Source organism: Erpetoichthys calabaricus, chromosome 16, assembly GCF_900747795.2.
Source record: "Erpetoichthys calabaricus chromosome 16, fErpCal1.3, whole genome shotgun sequence".
NCBI lineage: Eukaryota > Metazoa > Chordata > Cladistia > Polypteriformes > Polypteridae > Erpetoichthys > Erpetoichthys calabaricus.
Window position 1 is genome coordinate 83664831 of NC_041409.2, and position 18774 is coordinate 83683604.

General features: G+C 44.8%; 1 protein-coding gene across 2 annotated transcripts in view; it reads left to right on the forward strand.

Annotated features, from left to right (window-relative positions):
* The first annotated feature begins 1695 nt into the window (after positions 1 to 1695).
* The window catches only part of fbln5 (fibulin 5), a 43472-nt gene continuing 26393 nt past the window's right edge, over positions 1696 to 18774 (forward strand). Inside the window, exons 1-3 of one of the 2 annotated variants that reach the window (XM_051919777.1) lie at positions 1696 to 2248; positions 5875 to 6010; positions 16031 to 16179. In XM_051919777.1, coding sequence (XP_051775737.1) covers positions 16094 to 16179 — 86 coding nt within the window. In that variant the 5' untranslated portion in view covers positions 1696 to 2248; positions 5875 to 6010; positions 16031 to 16093. Of the gene's footprint in view, positions 2249 to 2339; positions 2537 to 5874; positions 6011 to 16030; positions 16180 to 18774 lie in introns of those variants that run through there. The other variant, XM_051919778.1, reaches the window with a different exon arrangement.

An 18774-nucleotide genomic window follows, 5' to 3' on the forward strand; every position in this document is an offset into this window, starting at 1 on the left:
GGATTGAGGCCACTCCAGGCCTTTCACTTTATTGTTCTCCAGCCATTCCTTGTGTAGCTTTGACTTTATGCTTGGGGTTGCTGTCTAGTGAGAAAGCAAATCTTCTCCCAGGATGCAGGTTTTTTTTTTTTGAAGACTACATCAAGTTTTCCACCAGAGTTCTCCTCCATATTTTTACAGCATTCATTTCACCTTCAGAAGCCATCCAGTGCCTGCTGCAGAGAAACATCTCCACAGCCTGAAGGCTTCACGGTGGGGATGGTGTGTTTTGGATCATGTCCAGTGTTCAGACATGGTGTTTAGTCTGATGGCCAGTGGGGTCTCATCAGATCACACAGCCTTCTTCCAGCTGATTTCGGTCTCTCTTGTGCCTTGTCCTGAGATGTCCTCTGTGTGTGTGTTTTCTTTGCCACTCTCACTTATCTCACTTGTCTGCATGGCGTCTCCCATCTATTCCACCGTATGTTGTACCCCCTTCAGAGGTCTCTTGATGGCCTCCCTCACTTGTCTTATTCTTCTGTGGTCACTCAGTTTTTTCTGAACGTTCGGCGCTAGCAGATTTCCATCTGTGTCGTACTCTTTCCATTTCTTAATGGTTGATTTAACTGGTTATTCAGTGACGGGGAGATTTTCTCCTCTCCATGCTCTTTTCAGTCCCCTTTTCATGGAGTTGCTTTTTGTGTTCTTTTGTCTTCATTCTGTAGGTTAGCCCACCAGACTGACTCACCACAAGACGGACCTCCCAGATGAGGTTCATTTAGACGACAACCAAGTGAAACCCCAGACAGGTGAGCTCCATGAAACTCATCCTGGGACCTCTAAAGCCAACTGGCTGCCCCAGTGATGGTGATTTAGGGGTGCTGCATTAAAGGGAGTGAATATTTATATGATGATTTATTTGATTATTTTGTCATGTGATTATTATTAACTCTTTGGTGTTTGATATTTGTCATTAATTGAGACCACTTAGCAGAGATCTGTTTTCACTTTGACATTTTCTGTTGGTCAGTGTCTGCAAATCTAAATCAAATTCACCGTGATTCAATGTTGTTGGACTAGAAAATGTGAAAAGGGGGGTGTGAATATTTTCCATAGGCGCACTGCACTTTTTAAATTTCTCATCCATCCAATTGCACACGGACACTGTATTAGTTAGCCCTTACAGGTTTGGTCAGCCATTTTTGTGATGTGATTTGCTGGCTGTCACCTTTGAAACACATCAACTCGGACTGACTGACTGACTGACTGACTGACTGATTCTCTCAAGTGGGACAACAGAATGACTTAAGAATCCCACCCAGCTTGGACTCGGACAGGCTGACCAATTCCCTTAACTGAGCAGACACAATGAGCGAAGCTGACACATTTGAACTTGGACTGCATGGGACAGGCTGACCACCGCTCAGCTTAGGCAGGTTGGAGACGAGCGATTCCAAGTGGGACGGTCCTCTCCGGCGTGTGCTTTGGGGTTGAAGTTGTTCTGCTGAAATCAGCCGTACTTTGACTTAAAGCAGCTGTTCCCAGCCAGGAGGCCAGGGCCCCAGTTTGCATTATTTTCAAATGCACGGCATTCCTAGCCCAATTCCTCCAGTGGCTGGATCGTAGACGGGAGCAAATCAAAACCAGGTGCTCCTTCTCATTGTGCACCAGGGGGCGGGGCCACGCGGTTAAAGAGGCGGTGAGGAACTCGCAGGCAGGCAGGCAGTGGAGATGCACGCCTTAAGGCCGAGCAGGATGTCTCTGTGCGGTCAGGGGTCTCCAGTCTGAAGAGGAGGGCTGAGCGGGTCAGCTCCAGTAGTCCTATTAGCTGGACACCACTTGAAGAAAGACAGCATGAGACTGCTGCAGTAATATTTGGGGGTTTCCATGTTATTAGCCCGAAGAGGGAAAAAAAATAAGATTTTAGAATTTACCTGAGGGTCAATTTGAAGAAGGAGATCCTGGAGAGAGGGGAGTGCTTAAGTTGAATTTGGCCCACTTTAACCAGGAGCTTGCTTGTTGGTTGCTTAGCATTGAGAGACACATTTACCTGCAGGTAACAATACAGGAGGACGGTGGGATTTCTCAGGTTGCTTAGTGCTGACCTATCTGCAAAAAAGTAACGGGACTCCGGAGTTCAACTGATGCTCTATGACCCTCAACTTAAACTGAACAACTCGCCGGTAGCACTGACATACGTCCACAGCTGGTGCAGATTACAGCACAAGACGGAGCTCAGAGTTGTCAGCGACCGGGTCCAGTCTGTAAGGTAAGTCTGCCCGCACGTTCATTACAGGCGTCTACATCACGCATGCGCTCCTACTGACTTCCCCGTCACAAATAACGGGACCGCTCCTGAGGCGTAAAGGGAGCAGCGCCGTGCGGGGGTGTCAAGCTGGACATCCCACCCCAGTCACAGTGTCCCGCCTTCCTAACCCACCAACACCAACAAACCACCCCCCTCGCCCAAACTTCAACGGCGTCATCCAAAACACGAGCAAAACAACAGCTGTAGAGTGCCGTCGCCGCCGCCTGAGCGCGTCTCCGCCCCTCTCAGGTGAGTTCGCAAGACCGGCGCGCCCACGCGTCTCCCAGGTGAGGTGGCGAGGCGCGCACCCTTCACGTATTTGGTTCTCTGCGCGCTCGCGCTCCTTCGTGCTTCTGTATGTCCTTCTCCTTGACACGCGCTCTTTACTCTCCCGTGCGGGGCCCCTTGCCGAGCTTAACCGCCGTGAAATGTCGAGGCTGCATGTGAACTTTCTGCAGTTTTTCCCCCCATCTCTTTGTTGTTTAAACTTTTAAAGTCTATTTGTCGCCAGGTTATGTTTCTTAATTTCAAAATCTTGCTCGGACTCAGTCACAGGGTCATGGAGGAGGGCAACTCTCAAGTTCATCTGACTCGCTTCTTCTTCACTGCTCTGCTGCATCGTAACTCGCGCCGGTCAAATGGCTATCTGTTTAGTCTGAACGAGGTTTCAATTTCTCATATTTATTTCTTACATATAAGTAGAACCATCAGGGTTTAAACTGTGCCAGAAGTTAAGGCTGTTAGGATCATCTGCTCAACCTTCGGACTCTCAGAGAATGCAGGGAGCCATTGCAGGTCATTATGAATAGCCGACTGGGTATGATCTGGGTCAATGTCTCAACACTGGCTTGTCAGGGTGAAGTTTAGCAGCACGAGGTCATGCAGTCAGCTGTTGACTATTAGACTGAGTGGATTGTCCTGATTGACCCATTCAGACGTGATGGCCACAAAGAGAATGGTCTGGAGTCCATTAGGGACTACAGTCAGCTGATGACCAATATCGTCATTGTTTCAGAATTATTAACTAGATAAGCATAGATGAGTAGATCTGATAGAATCCGGTGGTGGTCATTATGGTCATTGTATCTCATTTCTCTGCTTATTCATAGGTATAGGCTGAAGCTTGACTGAGCAGATCTGCCAGAATCGGCTGATGACCATTGCGGCCATTATATTGTGTGGTATTGTTTCAGCACTCTGTCAGTTTTATTACCTAAAGCAAAGCTGAGTAGATCTGCTAGAATCAACTGGTGGCCACTATGGTCATATAGTGAGGTGTTTCTCCACTCCTACTCAGTCAAGCTTCAGCCTGTAACTCTGAAGATCTGTTGGAATCGGCTGATGACCATTACAGCCATTATACTGTGTGGTATTGTTTCAGCACTCTGTCAGTTTTATGAGCTTAAAGCATAGCTGAGTACAGTAGATCTATTAGAATCAGTTGGTGGCCATTGCAGTCACTGTATCTCATTTCCATGCTTATTATTAGTTAATGGCTGAAGCCTGTCTGAGTAGATCTGCTGGTGGCCATTATGGTCATTGCATTGTAGTGTTTCATTCAGAGTTACAGGCTGAAGCTTGGCTGTGTGGATATTACAGAATTGGCAGATGGCCATTACATTGTATTTTAATACTTCTCTACTCATTCAGAGTTATGAGCTGATGTTTGACTGAGTAGATCTGCCAGACTCGGCTAATGACCATTAAAGCCATTATACTGTGTGGTGTTGTTTCTGCACTCTTTCAGTATTCTGGACTAAAGCATGGCTGAGTAGATCTGTCAGAATCCGCTGTTGGCCATGATGGTCTCCTGCACTCCTGTCTCTGCTTTTTCATAGTTATAGGCTGAAGAATCAGGCTGATGACCATTATGGTCACTGTATTGTATTGTTTCTGCAGTCATTCACAGTTCTGGGCTGGGCTGATGACCATTATGATTACGTATTAGATAAGAAGAACTCCACTGGGTTAGGGTTAGTGTTAGGGTTGGAAATATGCATTTTATTGCCTGGTTGTCTCCACTCATTCAAAGTTCTGAACTAAAGCTTAGCTGAGTGGATCTGCCAGAATTGGCTGAAGACCATTTTGGTCACTGTATCTCATTTATCTACTGCTTCAGAGTTATGAGCTGAAGCTTGGCTGAGTAGTTGGCCAGTGACCATCCTGGGCATTGTATTCTGTTGTCCTGTTTCTCATTCGGAGTTCTGGACTAAAGCTTGGCTGGGTAGATCTGCTAGAACTGGCCCCGGTGACCACTAAGGTGTCATGTATTAAATTCGATTGTCTTGCAGGCTGAAGGTTCGCTGAGTGGACTTGGTAAAACTGACATCTGACCCTTTCTGTCATTGCATTCTGTTGTGTTGCTTCCTTCTCCTCTCATTTAGAGGTGCGATGCCTTCAGAAAGTATTCCAGCCCTTCACTTTTGTTGTAGCCTTGTGTTAAATTATTTTTTTTCCCCAAGCAACACTCAACACCTCAGAATGACAGAGTGAAACCAAAATTTTAAACTAAACTTCTTCAGAACCTTTTCTTTCACTCAGTCGCATCTCATTCTATTGATCACCACTGAGATGTTTCTGCACCTTGTTTGGGGTCCACCTCTGCTCAGTTCAATTTACTGGACAGAATCAGGTGAAGCACAGCGCAAGGCCAACGCAGGAGTGGCTTCAGGACAACTCTGGGAATGTCCTTGAGAGTCCCGTCCAGAGTGAGGACTTGAACCGAACTGAACGTTTCTGTAGGCCTGAGAGCAGCTGTCAACCAAAGATTTCTATTCAACGTGACCGATCTGCAAAAAGGAATGGCAGACAATCCCCAAATCGCAGATATCTGTAGCTGGTGGTGTCAGACCCAAGAAGAGTCCTGGCTGGAATGGCTGCCAAAGGGTCTTCAATGAAGTACTGCGTCAAGGTGCTCATTAATTATGTTAAGAGGATATTTCAGGTTAAATAAATGTGCATAAATATCTAAAATCCAGTTTTTGCTTTGTCATTCGGGGGGGGGGGGGGGGGGGGGATTGAGTGTTATGTGATATGTGGGGTTGGGTGGGGGACGAATTGAAATGATTTTAGCACGAGAGTGCAACATAACAAAAATGTGCAGCTTTCTGAAGATGCCATGTTGCAGGATGCATAGCTGAGTGGATCTGCTCTCTGGTCACTCGTATCCCATAATGCTTAGCTGGTTAGCCTCATCAGCTTCATTGCACCCCCAATTTGGTTCAGTGGAGGTGTCAGGTGGGCCAGGAAGTTAACTTGTGGGGTTTAAGTAGCAGATAAGAAGACATTTCCTTTTCCAAGCTCACTAACTTCTGCTGGTCTCCTTTGTGTCTATTCTAAGACCACCGATTACTCCATGGTCATTTGTTCATGTGCCTCTGCGGGCATCAAGATACCTCCACACTTCCGGCGTGTAACCCAATGGGAGAGACAGAGCTGAGCTGTTGGTCTGACACTTGAGCTCCATTTTGCTCTTCCTTCAAGTGGATGGTGCAGCCCAATGGGAAATGTAAGTGGTGGGGAGGGGGGTACCTCCTAAGAGGACTACCTGTTTTAAGGTGGACCACCTTTAACTTGTGTGTTTGCAGGAGGAGCTTTACAGAATCCAGGAGGCCTGGAAACCTGAACTACCATTCCGGGGTCCACAACTAACCAGACGCAATCTGAATCACTGGCGAGAGTGAAGAAAAAGGACCACCAGCAACACAGACTCAAGAAGGTCGGGTAAGGATGGTGACAAGCAACGGGGACTGGCGCGTGGTGGGGTGGCACTTGATGACAATCATTTACCGTAATTATATAAGACTTTACTATGGTGACCGCGCTGTCTGCATGTTTGGGTGGTGGCAGGTGTCCATCCTTCCAAGTTCAAATTTATCGTCATGTGCACACAACCACCTGATCCCAAATCTGTTTCTGATTTCCAAACATGAGATGTCAGTGCAAAAGGAGGCATAAAGCAAAGTGTCCTTTGAATCCAACCTGTCACATCCAGAACAACATCACTGTGACGTGGTGGCTGGGGCTTTGGAATTAAAATCACAAAGCTGCGGGTTCTGTGCTCACTGCTCAGCCACTCATTGGAAGGCTGTGAATGAGTGCAACCTTTGAAAAATGTAAACGGACATACTGTACCTCTATGTTTAAGAACTTAGATAAAAATAAAGTGACACGACTGGCAGTGTGGCCAAATGGCTGAGGCATCTCGAGCTGCCCACTTCACTGCCTCATTGTGTGAACCTGAACCAGTTACAATGGAGTATTCAGTTCATTCTTGCACAAGCTGGCCAAGTCGGCGATAAGTCGTGGCTCATTGTTTTAATGCTTAAATCAAACAACAGAAGCGTTGACTGATTGAAATGAGAGAGAGAGGGGAACTGCGGCCCACAATTCAGAATGTCACTCACGACACACTCGCTGATGAACGTCATTCTCAGCTCGCCGGTCCAAGGCGTTTGTCATGTGGGCTCATAAAATGCATTGCACTTTTCATTCTATCAGATGTCGCTTACAGTTGACACCGTTACCTAATAAAGGAAATTTTAAATTGAAATACATTTTGGGAAATAAAAGGACTGATTTGAGAAGTACTAATCCAATTGGAGTTTTAATATCCTGTCTGTCTGTCTGTCTGTTTAATCCTGTCTACTACACTCAATTTAATTATCTGTCTGTCTGTCTGTCTGATCCTGTCTAATAATAATAATTCATTACATTTACTACACTCAATTTAATTATCTGTCTGTCTGTCTGATCCTGTCTAATAATAATAATAATAATTCATTACATTTACTACACTCAATTTAATTGTCTGTGTCTAATCCTGTCTACATCTATCATATAGTGCCTTTCCTGTCTGTCTATTATATAGCTCCCTTCTTATCCATCTATTTATCTAATGTGGGTGCCCAGGAGAAGGACAGGAATCCTTGTCGGGATAACCAAAGCTTTCATACCTGGCCAAGAGGCCATAATGGAAAGACTGGGAGAACGGACTTGCCAGGAGCAGGTCATTCTCCCACACAGCAGCAGGTGGCAGTGTTCCTTGGGGCTAAACCCGATTAGGACACCTGCAGGGTTGCATGGGAAATGGAGTCTGGAAACACAACCCTATCAGGTTTTTGGGGACCACCAGAGGGCGCTGCTGGGGGAGGACTGCCCTGGAAGTATACTAGATGACTTAGAGGGGAGACTGAAAGCAGTTTCCAGGTTGACTTTAAAAGAAAGCCTGCTGCCTCAGTTTAATGAGTTCGAGGCAGGAGGCAGTGGGCTACGCTCTTGGAGGAGGAAGGGCTGTGCTTGGTGCTTTATTTTGTTTTTATTCCTGTGAAGACGGCGTTGGGGCTCAATAAAAGGCTTTGTTTGAGCTGGAAGTGTGTGTGGTCATTATTGTGTGTGAGGTTTGGGGCTCTCCGGCACCCCTTGTGGTTACTTCTGTCTTATCTATCTAATAGAACATGCAGTTAGCAAGTCTGACATACACAACGACTAGAAAATGTGTAATTTGACATCAGCATTAGTCAGTTGTATAAAATAAAAATATTATTGGTAAGCCAGAAATACCATTCAAATTGCATTTGGCACAAAGTGATGCACATTTAATATATGTAGCTTTCTCTTTATTTCCATAATAAAATATGTTTATATTTAATTGCCTTTTTTTTGCAGACCATGTTGCAAATCAAACGCAAATCCAAACCGATACCCTCGTGACCCCACTGAAGTGGGAGAGCTCCGAACAGTTGAAGAGCAGGTTAACGCAGCACATGTCATTTCTAGGCAAGGTCAGCCGGAAGTGTGCATCGTGTAACATATCCGGGTCAGGAGTATGAGGGCTGCATTGTGCACTTCTTGGTTGTCCTTCGATTGAAATCAACCCAAACCTAAAAACTGTCATGTCTTTGTTTTGAAATCTGTCTGATTAACGAATTCCAGCTCTGCTTTTACAGTGGGGCAAAAAAGTATTTAGTCAGCCACCAATTGTGCAGGTTCTCCCACTTAAAAAGATGAGAGAGGCCTGTAATTTTCATCATAGGTGTACCTCAACTATGAGAGACAAAATGAGAAAAAAAATCCAGAAAATCACATTGTCTGATTTTTGAAGAATTTATTTGCAAATTATGGTGGAAAAAAAATATTTGGTCACCTACAAACAAGCAAGATTTCTGGCTCTTCCAGACCTGTAACTTCTTCTGTAAGAGGCTCCTCTGTCCTCCACTCGTCACCTGTATTAATGGCACCTGTTTGAACTCGATATCAATATAAAAGACACCTGTCCACAACCTCAAACAGTCACACTCCAAACTCCACTATGGCCAAGACCAAAGAGCTGTCAAAGGACACCAGAAACAAAATTGTAGACCTGCACCAGGCTGGGAAGACTGAATCTGCAATAGGTAAGCAGCTTGGTGTGAAGAAATCAACTGTGGGAGCAATTATTAGAAAATGGAAGACATACAAGACCACTGATAATCTCCCTCGATCTGGGGCTCCACGCAAGATCTCACCCCGTGGGGTCAAAATGATCACAAGAACGGTCAGCAAAAATCCCAGAACCACACGGGGGGACCTAGTGAATGACCTGCAGAGAGCTGGGACCAAAGTAACAAAGGCTACCATCAGTAACACACTAAACCGCCAGGGACTCAAATCCTGCAGTGCCAGACGTGTCCCCCTGCTTAAGCCAGTACATGTGCAGGCCCGTCTGAAGTTTGCTAGAGAGCATTTGGATGATCCAGAAGAGGATTGGGAGAATGTCATATGGTCAGAAGAAAAAAAATTCTACTCGTCGTGTTTGGAGGAGAAAGAATGCTGAGTTGCATCTAAAGAACACCATACCTACTGTAAAGCATGGGGGTGTAAACATCATGCTCTGGGGCTGTTTTTCTGCAAAGGGACCAGGACGACTGATCTGTGTAAAGGAAAGAATGAATGGGGCCATGTATCGTCAGATTTTGAGTGAAAACCTCCTTCCATCAGCAAGGGCATTGAAGATGAAACATGGCTGGGTCTTTCAGCGTGACAATGATCCCAAACACACCGCCCGGGTAACGAAGGAGTGGCTTCGTAAGAAGCATTTCAAGGTCCTGGAGTGGCCTAGCCAGTCTCCAGATCTCAACTCCATAGAAAATCTTTGGAGGAAGTTGAAAGTCCGTGTTGCCCAGCGACAGCCCCAAAACATCACTGCTCTAGAGGAGATCTGCATGGAGGAATGGGCCAAAATACCAGCAACAGTGTGTGAAAACCTTGTGAAGACTTACAGAAAACGTTTGACCTCTGTCATTGCCAACAATTATATAACAAAGTTTTGAGATGAACTTTTGTTATTGACCAAATATTTTTTTTTCACCATAATTTGCAAATAAATTCTTCAAAAATCAGACAATGTGATTTTCTGGATTTTTTTTTCTCATTTTGTCTCTCATAGTTGAGGTAGACCTATGATGAAAATTACAGGCCTCTCTCATCTTTTTAAGTGGGAGACTAAATACTTTTTTGCCCCACTGTATGTCTAGGATTGAAGATGAACATCTTCACTCAGGTTACGTGTGTCTTTATCAGTTTTCGAGTTTCTGTCCTCTCTGTTTTATCAGTTAGTAGTTTGAACACTGGAGAGTTATTGATGAAGACGGAGCTCCACACTTTGTTGGGGTCCCCCATGAGCTCCTGATTGTGCCGCACTTTGCACCGCATCACTCTTCATAGTCACTTCCCCAGTGCGCTGTGCCTTGTACCAACATTGAAGCAATAACCTTCCTGGTGAAATGGTGATCATTTTGAAGCAATAAGGTGGAAGAGTCAGCCATGAACTCCCGATTTCTCTGCACTTTGCATTGCTTCTCTCTTCATAGCCGCCTCCCTTGTGCACCATGGCGTAAGTTGCAGGGGTTCCCCATGAACTTCTGATTGTGCTGCACTTTGTACCGCATCTCTCTTTATAGCCTTCTCACTGGAGTTCTGCACCACAACATTCACCGAATTGGAACAATAATCTCCTCTGTGAAGCCGCAGTTGCTTCGAATCAATAAGGTGTAGGGTTTCCCCGTGAACTTCTGATTGTGCCACACGTCGCACCCCATCCTTCTTCATAGCCTTCTCCCTGGTGCACCACATTGGAGCAATAACCCACCTCATGACATTGTGATCGCCGTGAAGAAATAAGGTGCAGGGGTCTCCCTTGAACTCCCCATCTTGCCACACTTGTCATCACATCACTCTTCATAGCCATCTCTCTTGTGTACCACACCATGCACAGCATTGAAGCAACTATCTCCCCAGTGAAGCTGCGATTTCTTCAAAGCACTAAGGTGCGGGGGTCCCCAGTGAACTCCATATTGCCCCACCCTTTGCACTGCATCACTCTTCACAGCCGCCTCCCTCACGCAACACATCATGCGCAGCTTCAAAGCCATAAGGTGCGGAGGTCTCCGTGAACTCCTGAACATGACGCACTTACCACCCCATCACTTTTCTTTGCACATCCCATATTTTTGCATAACGGTTGCAGTTCCCTGTTGTGCGATGGACATGAAGGTGGCCAGGGACTACAAGTGGCTCAGGGCCTAAATCGTAGCACAACTCATTGGTTTCTGAAAACAAAGTTCTTGCGGTGGGAAAACACCTAAAGACCCAAATCTGATGACCTTGGTCAACTGGCTGTCCATACCATCTTGGCCATTCTCCCATTTTATAAGCACACACTACACAGTGTAAAAAGAAGGAGATGAAATTGTTAGAATGCTGAGGCTCCCACTGTCTCTGTGTCACTTCCCACGGGTCGGAGTAACAGCTTGGCAATGTAGCAGTGTCCCCAATGAAGGATACTGAAAAGAGCAGTGAAACTAAGGAGGGCCAGTAACAGGTCCTCATGGCTGACACGTGTATTTGTGTGCAAATGACCTCCAAGTAGAGCTGAAATATGCACAGCTAATCGGCAGCTCTAATCAAGGCTGGCCAGACTAAAGTCCAGATGTGAAAGCCGAGACCAAAGGGTCTTCTCTTATATAACAATCAGATCATTCCACAGCTTCAGGGCCCTGTAAGTAAAAGCTTGACCTCCTACTGTTGTTGAATGGATTCTTGTAATAGAAGTAGGCCCATGTCATTATTTAAACTCTGTTTAAATTTTTTACAGTGTTAATGGACCTAAAAATAGGTCCAAAAGCATTATGGTGGTTTTTGAGGATCGGATACGTACAAATTTCACTATTAGGATGTTAGAACAGATTAGACAACAACAGGCCATTCAGCCCAAAAAAACCTCGCCAGTCCTGTCCACTTAATTCTTCTAAAATAACATCAAGTCGGTTTTGAAAGTCCCTAAAGTCCTACTGTCTTCCACACTACTTGGCCACTTATAGTCATATGAAAAAGTTTGGGAACCCCTCTCAGCCTGCATAATAATTTACTTTCAACAAAAAAGATAACAGTGGTATGTCTTTCATTTCCTAGGAACATCTGAGTACTGCGGTGTTTTCCGAACAAAGATTTTTAGTGAAGCAGTATTTAGTTGTATGAAATTAAATCTAACATCCATCCATCCATTATCCAACCTGCTATATCCTAACACAGGGTCACGGGGTCTGCTGGAGCCAATCCCAGCCAACACAGGGTGCAAGGCAGGAACAAATCCTCGGGCAGGGCGCCAACCTACTGCAGTGAAATTAAATCAAATGTGAAAAACTGGCTGTGCAAAAATGTGGGTCCCCTTGTAATTTTGCTGATTTGAATGCCTGTCACTGCTCAATGCTGATTACTTGTAACACCAAATTGGTTGGATTAGCTGGTTAAGCCTTGAACTTCATAGACAGGTGTGTCCAATCATGAGATATAAAGGTATGTAAGGTGGTCAATTGCAAGTTGTGCGTCCCTTTGACTCTCCTCTGAAGAGTGACAACATGGGATCCTCAAAGCAACTCTCAAAAGATCTGAAAACAAAGATTGTTGAGTCTCATGGTTTAGGGGAAGGCTACACAAAGACATCTCAGAGGTTTAAACTGTCAGTTTCTGTAACTGTAAGGAATGGAATCAGGAAATGGAAGGCCACAGGCACAGTTGATGTTAAACTCAGCAGGTCTGGCAGGCCAAGAAAAATCCAGAGGTGGCATATGCACAGGATTGTGAGAATGGTTACAGACAACCCACAGATCACCTCCAAAGACCTGCAAGAACATCTTGCTGCAGATGGTGTATCTGTACATCGTTCTACAATTCAGCGCAATTTGCACAAAGAACATCTGTAAGGCAGGGTGATGAGAAAGAAGCCATTTCTGCACTCACACCACAAACAGAGTCGCTTGTTGTATGCAAATGCTCATTTAGACAAGCCAGATTAATTTTGGAACAAAGTGCTTTGGACTGTTGAGACAAAAATGGAGTTATTTGGTCATAACAAAAAGTGCTTTGCATGGCAGAAGAAGAACACCGCATTCCAAGAAAAACACCTGCTACCTACTGTCAAATTTGGTGGAGGTTCCATCAGGCTGTGGGGCTGTGTGGCCAGTTCAGGGACTGGGGCCCTTATTAAAGTCGAGGGTCGGATGAATTCAACCCAATATCAACAAATTCTTCAGGATAATGTTCAAGAGTCAGTCACAAAGTTGGAGTTACGCAGGGGTTGGATATTCCAACAAGACAATGACCCAAAATACAGTTAGAAATCTACAAAGGCATTCATGCAGAGGGAGAAGTACAATGTTCTGGAATGGCCGTCACAGTCCCCTGACTTGAACATCATCGAAAATCTATGGGATGATTTGAAGCAGACTGTCCATGCTCGGCAGCCATCAAATTTAACTTGACTTGGAGAGATTTTGTATGAAGAATGGATCCTGGATGGAGGTATTTCTGACCAGACGCTCATCAAAGGCTATAGGAGGACAGCGTCTAGAGGCTGTTAGATTTACAATAGGAGGCTCAACTAAGTATTGATGTCATATCTCTGTTAGGGTGCCCAAATTTATGCACCTGTCTAATTTTGTTATGATGCATATTGCATATTTTCTGTTAATCCGATAAACTTAATGTCACTGCTGAAATCCTACTGTTTCCATAAGGCATGTCAGATATTAAAAGGAAGTTGCTACTTTGAAAGCTCAGCCAATGAGAAACAAAAAATCCAAAGAATTAAGAGGGGTTCCCAAACTTTTTCATACGACTGTATTCCATGTGTCTAGGAGGTTTTACTTCACATAGAGAACCACAATGTTTGTGTGAAATTTCCCCTTAACAAGTTTCCAACTGTGTCCCCGTGTTCTTGATGAACTCATTTTAAATTCACAGTCTCGATCCACTGGATTAATTCCCTTCATAATTTTAAACACTTCAGTCAGGTCTGCTCTTAATCTTCTCTTGTTTAAACTGAAAAGGCTCGGCTCTTTTTATCTTTCCTCATGATTCATCCCGTGTAGCCCTGGAATGGTCCTGGTCACTCTTCTCACTACAGAAAGTTTTAACAAGATTAAAAATGAAATGCATGTTAGTTGTGTTATGGCTGCTGCCATTTAGAGCTGCTGCTGTGGGGTTTTTAATAGGCGTTAATGGAGTGGGTAAAGGTCAGCGTCTCACATATCTGCACTCTCCGAGTTTGTGGATCCTCAATCATTTCATAATGTCAATCAAAGAATATTACTTCTGACTTCATGGTTACGAACATGGCTTACGTTTCTCGTTACAGCACTGTTTACTTGACTCAGATCTGCGAATCTCTTCCTCTATGTATATTTTAATCCTTATTATTGTTTTAACGTCTTTGGTTTTGCTCTGAAAGATGTTTCCCTTTCCCCTTTCCTTGCCTTTCTGTCTCCAAACTCTAAAATAAAATAACTTTAAAGTCTGCACTTTTCATCACAGCCATGACAACCAGCATCTTGAGATCATAACGTCCAGTCTGGCATATATGCACTGCTGTGAGGTCTTTTAATTAGATAGATAGATAGATAGATAGACAGATACTTTATTAATCCCAAGGGGAAATTCACAAACTTCAGCAGCAGAATACTGATACAAAAAAACAATATTAAAGAGTAAAAAAAATGCAGGTAAAAACGGACAACAACTTTGAATTATGTTAACATTTACTGCCCTGGGCGGAACTGAAGAGTCGCATAGTTTGGGGGAGGAACGATCTCCTCAGTCTGTCAGTGGAGCAGGAAAGTGACAGCAGTCTGTCGCTGAAGCTGCTCCTCTGTCTGGAGATGATCCTGTTCAGTGGATGCAGTGGATTCTTCATGATTGACAGGAGCCTGCTCAGCGCCCGTCACTCTGCCACGGATGTCAAACTGTCCAGCTCCGTGCCTACAATAGAGCCTGCCTTCCTCACCAGTTTGTCCATGCGTGAGGCGTCTTTCTTCTTAATGCTGCCTCCCCAGCACACCACCGCGTAGAAGAGGGCGCTCGCCACAACCGTCTGATAGAACATCTGCAGCATCTTATTGCAGATGTTGAAGGACGCCAGCCTTCTAAGGAAGTATAGTCAGCTCTGTCCTTTCTTACACAGAGAATCAGTATTGGCAGTCCAGTCTAATTTATCATCCAGCTGCACTCCCAGGTATTTATAGGTCTGCACCCTCTGCACACAGTCACCTCTGACGATCACGGGGTCTAGGAGGGGCCTGGGCCTCCTAAAATCCACCACCAGCTCCTTTGTTTTGCTGGTGTTCAGTTGTAGGTGGTTTGAGTCGCACCATTTAACAAAGTCCTTGGTTAGGTTCCTATACTCCTCCTCCTGCCCACTCCTGATGCAGCCCACGATAGCAGTGTCGTCTGAACTTTTGCACGTGGCAGGACTCCGAGTTGTGTTGGAAGTCCGATGTATATAGGCTGAACAGGACCGGAGAAAGTACAGTCCCCTGTGGCGCTCCTGTGTTACTGACCACAATGTCAGATCTGCAGTTCCCAAGACTCACATACTGAGATCTGTTTGTAAGATAGTCCACAATCCATGCCACCAGGTATGAATCTACTCCCATCTCTGTCAGCTTGTCCCTAAGGAACAGAGGTTGGATGGTGTTGAAGGTGCTAGAGAAGTCCAGAAACATCATTCTTACAGCACCACTGCCTCTGTCCAAGTGGGAGAGGGATCAGTGTAGCATGTAGATGATGGCATCCTCCGCTCCCACCTTCTCCTGGTATGCAAACTGCAGAGGGTCGAGGGCGTGGCGGACCTGTGGCCTTATGTGGTGAAGCAGCAACCACTCCATAATTAATATTTATGATAATAATTAAGTAGAGTCCTCAACATTTAAAGCCTTATGTTTAAAAAGGAGGATTTTAAAACAAGCCCTAAACTTCACTGGAAGCCATTGTAATGTCACAAGGACAGGAGTTATGTGGTAGTACATCAGTCCATGTCACATATGATATAAAATCCAGCGTCTAAGACATCAGACCACACAGCCCCCAGAAGTATGAGGTGTTCTTGAGTGGGTGCTGACTGGAGTAACGACCTCTTTACTGCATACTTGATAAAGAAATCCAGTCAACTACACAGAGGATCATCAGATTCAGACACAAGTAATCGGGCTCCTCAACAGCCACTGGGACCACTTCATGAGTCTACCGCCTGAAGTTGTGTTTCACATCTGGTGTTGTACTCATTTTTTGTTGTCCTACTGTCACTAGTTGATGGGAGACCAACAAATAAGAATTTCAGTTAATTGTGTGCACTTGACAATAAACCTGAATTTGGGTACTTTTGTGCTAACCAGTACTGGACGTTGTGCTCATCAGTGTTGTTCTGAACAGGGTGGTGACCGCATTACTCCAGACTTGCTGCTGGCCTGCTGTATCTCTTCTGCTTTAAATTCAATGATGACATCTGTGCCCTCATTTCCCAGGATGCTATTGACTCTGCTCTTAGTACTGCTGTTGCACCACCATGGAGGACACGCGCAGGTAAGATTTGTCCACTGACAGGTATGCACCGGATATTTCGTCCACTTATGTGAGGTAATTAAGATGCAATTTTGGGATTATATACTTTCAAACAAATTAATATTGGCAATTAGAAATGATTGGGTCTTATTCGTGAAACGGGAGCAGAGCAAATATACGTGCATTTTGGAACTCCTTAATACTCTAGTAGCTTAGATCATAGTGCGTGTGTAAATTGCAAATGTAGCTAAATATTGCTTGTCACAAATCACAATTTAAATTCATATTGAGCTCTGTTATACTCACAATACTATGCAGATGCCTTTAGAACATCCATCCATCCATTTTCCAAAACCCTGCTATACCCTGAGCGGGGTTGTGGGAAATCCGAGACAGTCTAGGCAACAAGGCAGGAAAAAGCCCTGGAAATTGCTGGGTGAACACTGTGATGGCCGACGGAAGAAGGGTGGACAAAAACTGAAAAAGTTTGTGGTGCCAACATGGCCTTCTCCGTTTACCAACAAATCCAAAAACAACGCTCTGCCGTGAAAACGATAAACAAAAACAAGTGCCACGTAGACAAGTAGCTTCTATTCACTCGGCTGTGCCGTTGGATTCTTTCAACTTGGAGCCCCTTTCTCTCGGTTGTCTCAGTGGTCAATGATGTCTCCTTTCGGGCAGTCATCCCTTGGAAGCTCCGGGACCTGTTAGTTGCCCTCATTGGGTGGTTTCTCAAGACTGTGGTAGAAATAAACGACAAAGCTGTTAGCAGCAGTGACCTCTCTCGGCCTGGGGTGGTATTACATATCTGGGAAGAGCTTGGACAGTGATCCTCAGACACACACACACACACAGTAGGGACCAATTTAGGGAGGAAACCCATGCGGACATGGGGAGAACATGATAACTCCATGCATGGAGCACCTGTGACGTGAACCCTGGCCCCATCAATGTGAGGCAGCAGTGCTGTTACCGCACCACCATGCTGCCCCTTTGAAACATAATTACAAAAGCTTCTAAAATTTTTGAAAAATAACGCATTTTGCAAAAAGTATTTGGCAGTTATCAGCTTCAAGTTAAAGGTTGTTTAAGCAATAAGTGTAAATATTTGTATAATGAAAGCGTTTTTGGGTTTTATATATATATATATATATATATATATATATATATATATATATATATATATATTTTTTTTTTTTTTTTTACAGGCCGCATGTGTCACTTTACCATCTCCACATATTAATTTGCCCATTCCATCTATAAATCAATCCATCCCTGTTTATTAAAATTTCTATAACACTGTACCGAGCCTTAGCGTAACATACCAATGGCTGATTCTACACTTTTAGATGATTTGGCGCAGGCTGTACTTTCGAGACAACGCAGTTTTAAGGATTGCACTGATAACGTTGGCTGAGAGTGATAAATGTGTGGCTGCTTTTGATGACCCAGACCAATTCTTTTGCATTTACGTAACTTTTTGGACCTAATCTCAAAAACTGTGCCAGTCTATTAACATCCACAGATCTTCGCCTCACTTGGCGTTTTTAGCAACAGGAATATTTCAGCGGGAGGCTAGGGACAGGTCTGCGACGTCCAGGCCATCGATGTGCCATATGTTGTAGTCGACAGTATAATTGTACAGGCTGGTCCAGATCTAATTATGCAACTTTTAATGCAATGCAGGAAAACAATGCAAGTGTGACGATGCGGGTTTGGTTCCATGCTCCCCTCTTCTGTAAGGGAGCCCTTGAACCCAACACCGTCAGTAATGTGATGAGCTAGACAGTGAGGCAATAACAATGAGCAAGGGGATGATGTAATAAAATAAAGGTGCAAAGTGCTTTTATTTAAAACAATGTCCAAATCAAGTGCAGTCAAAGTTCAATAAATAAATAATCCATAAAACAAGTGTCCAGTGGGGTTAAAACCATCCATAAATAAATCCTTTAAAATCGGAGGTTAAAAATGCAGAAATTAAAAGTGCAGTCTCTCACTCCCTTGTTGTTCTCCGGCCCACCTCCATCACTTTCTCCCCGGCTCACCCATTACTCTCTCGGCCGGCGGAGACCCAACAGCCACGAGCTCCTACAGTCAACCTCCGTCTTGGCCTCCAAACGGACGTCACTGCCAGACTGTCGAGGTTGGCTCTCCTTCCGTGATCTTTCTCAAACCCGTAGTCGCTCCTCAGATCAAATGGGAGGACACCTCTCCTGCTCACCCCACTCCCTTGCCTTCAGTGGGGCGAACTAGCCCCCAGAGCACATCGACCAAACGTTCCTTAGCAGGGCCCCAGCTCGCTCTGTCTCTTCAATAGGTGGCCAGATCCTCCCACCTAGACTGCCTTTTCTCGTCATTTAACCTCCATTGTCAACATTTTCTATCGATCCTTCCATTTCTCTTCCCTAACCGTCTCGGGCTTCTCTATATATGCAGAGAGGACATGGCAGCTGCAGCACATTAGCACCAGGAACAATCACGGATGTGGGCAGTCTGTCACCTGCGCACTTAGGTGAGAAACGGCCACACCGCAGATCGCCCTGCGGCTCACTACAGCCACCACGCCCCCTCGCTAAGCCGCGAGCGCGGTGATTATTTATTTAAAAACGAACTGT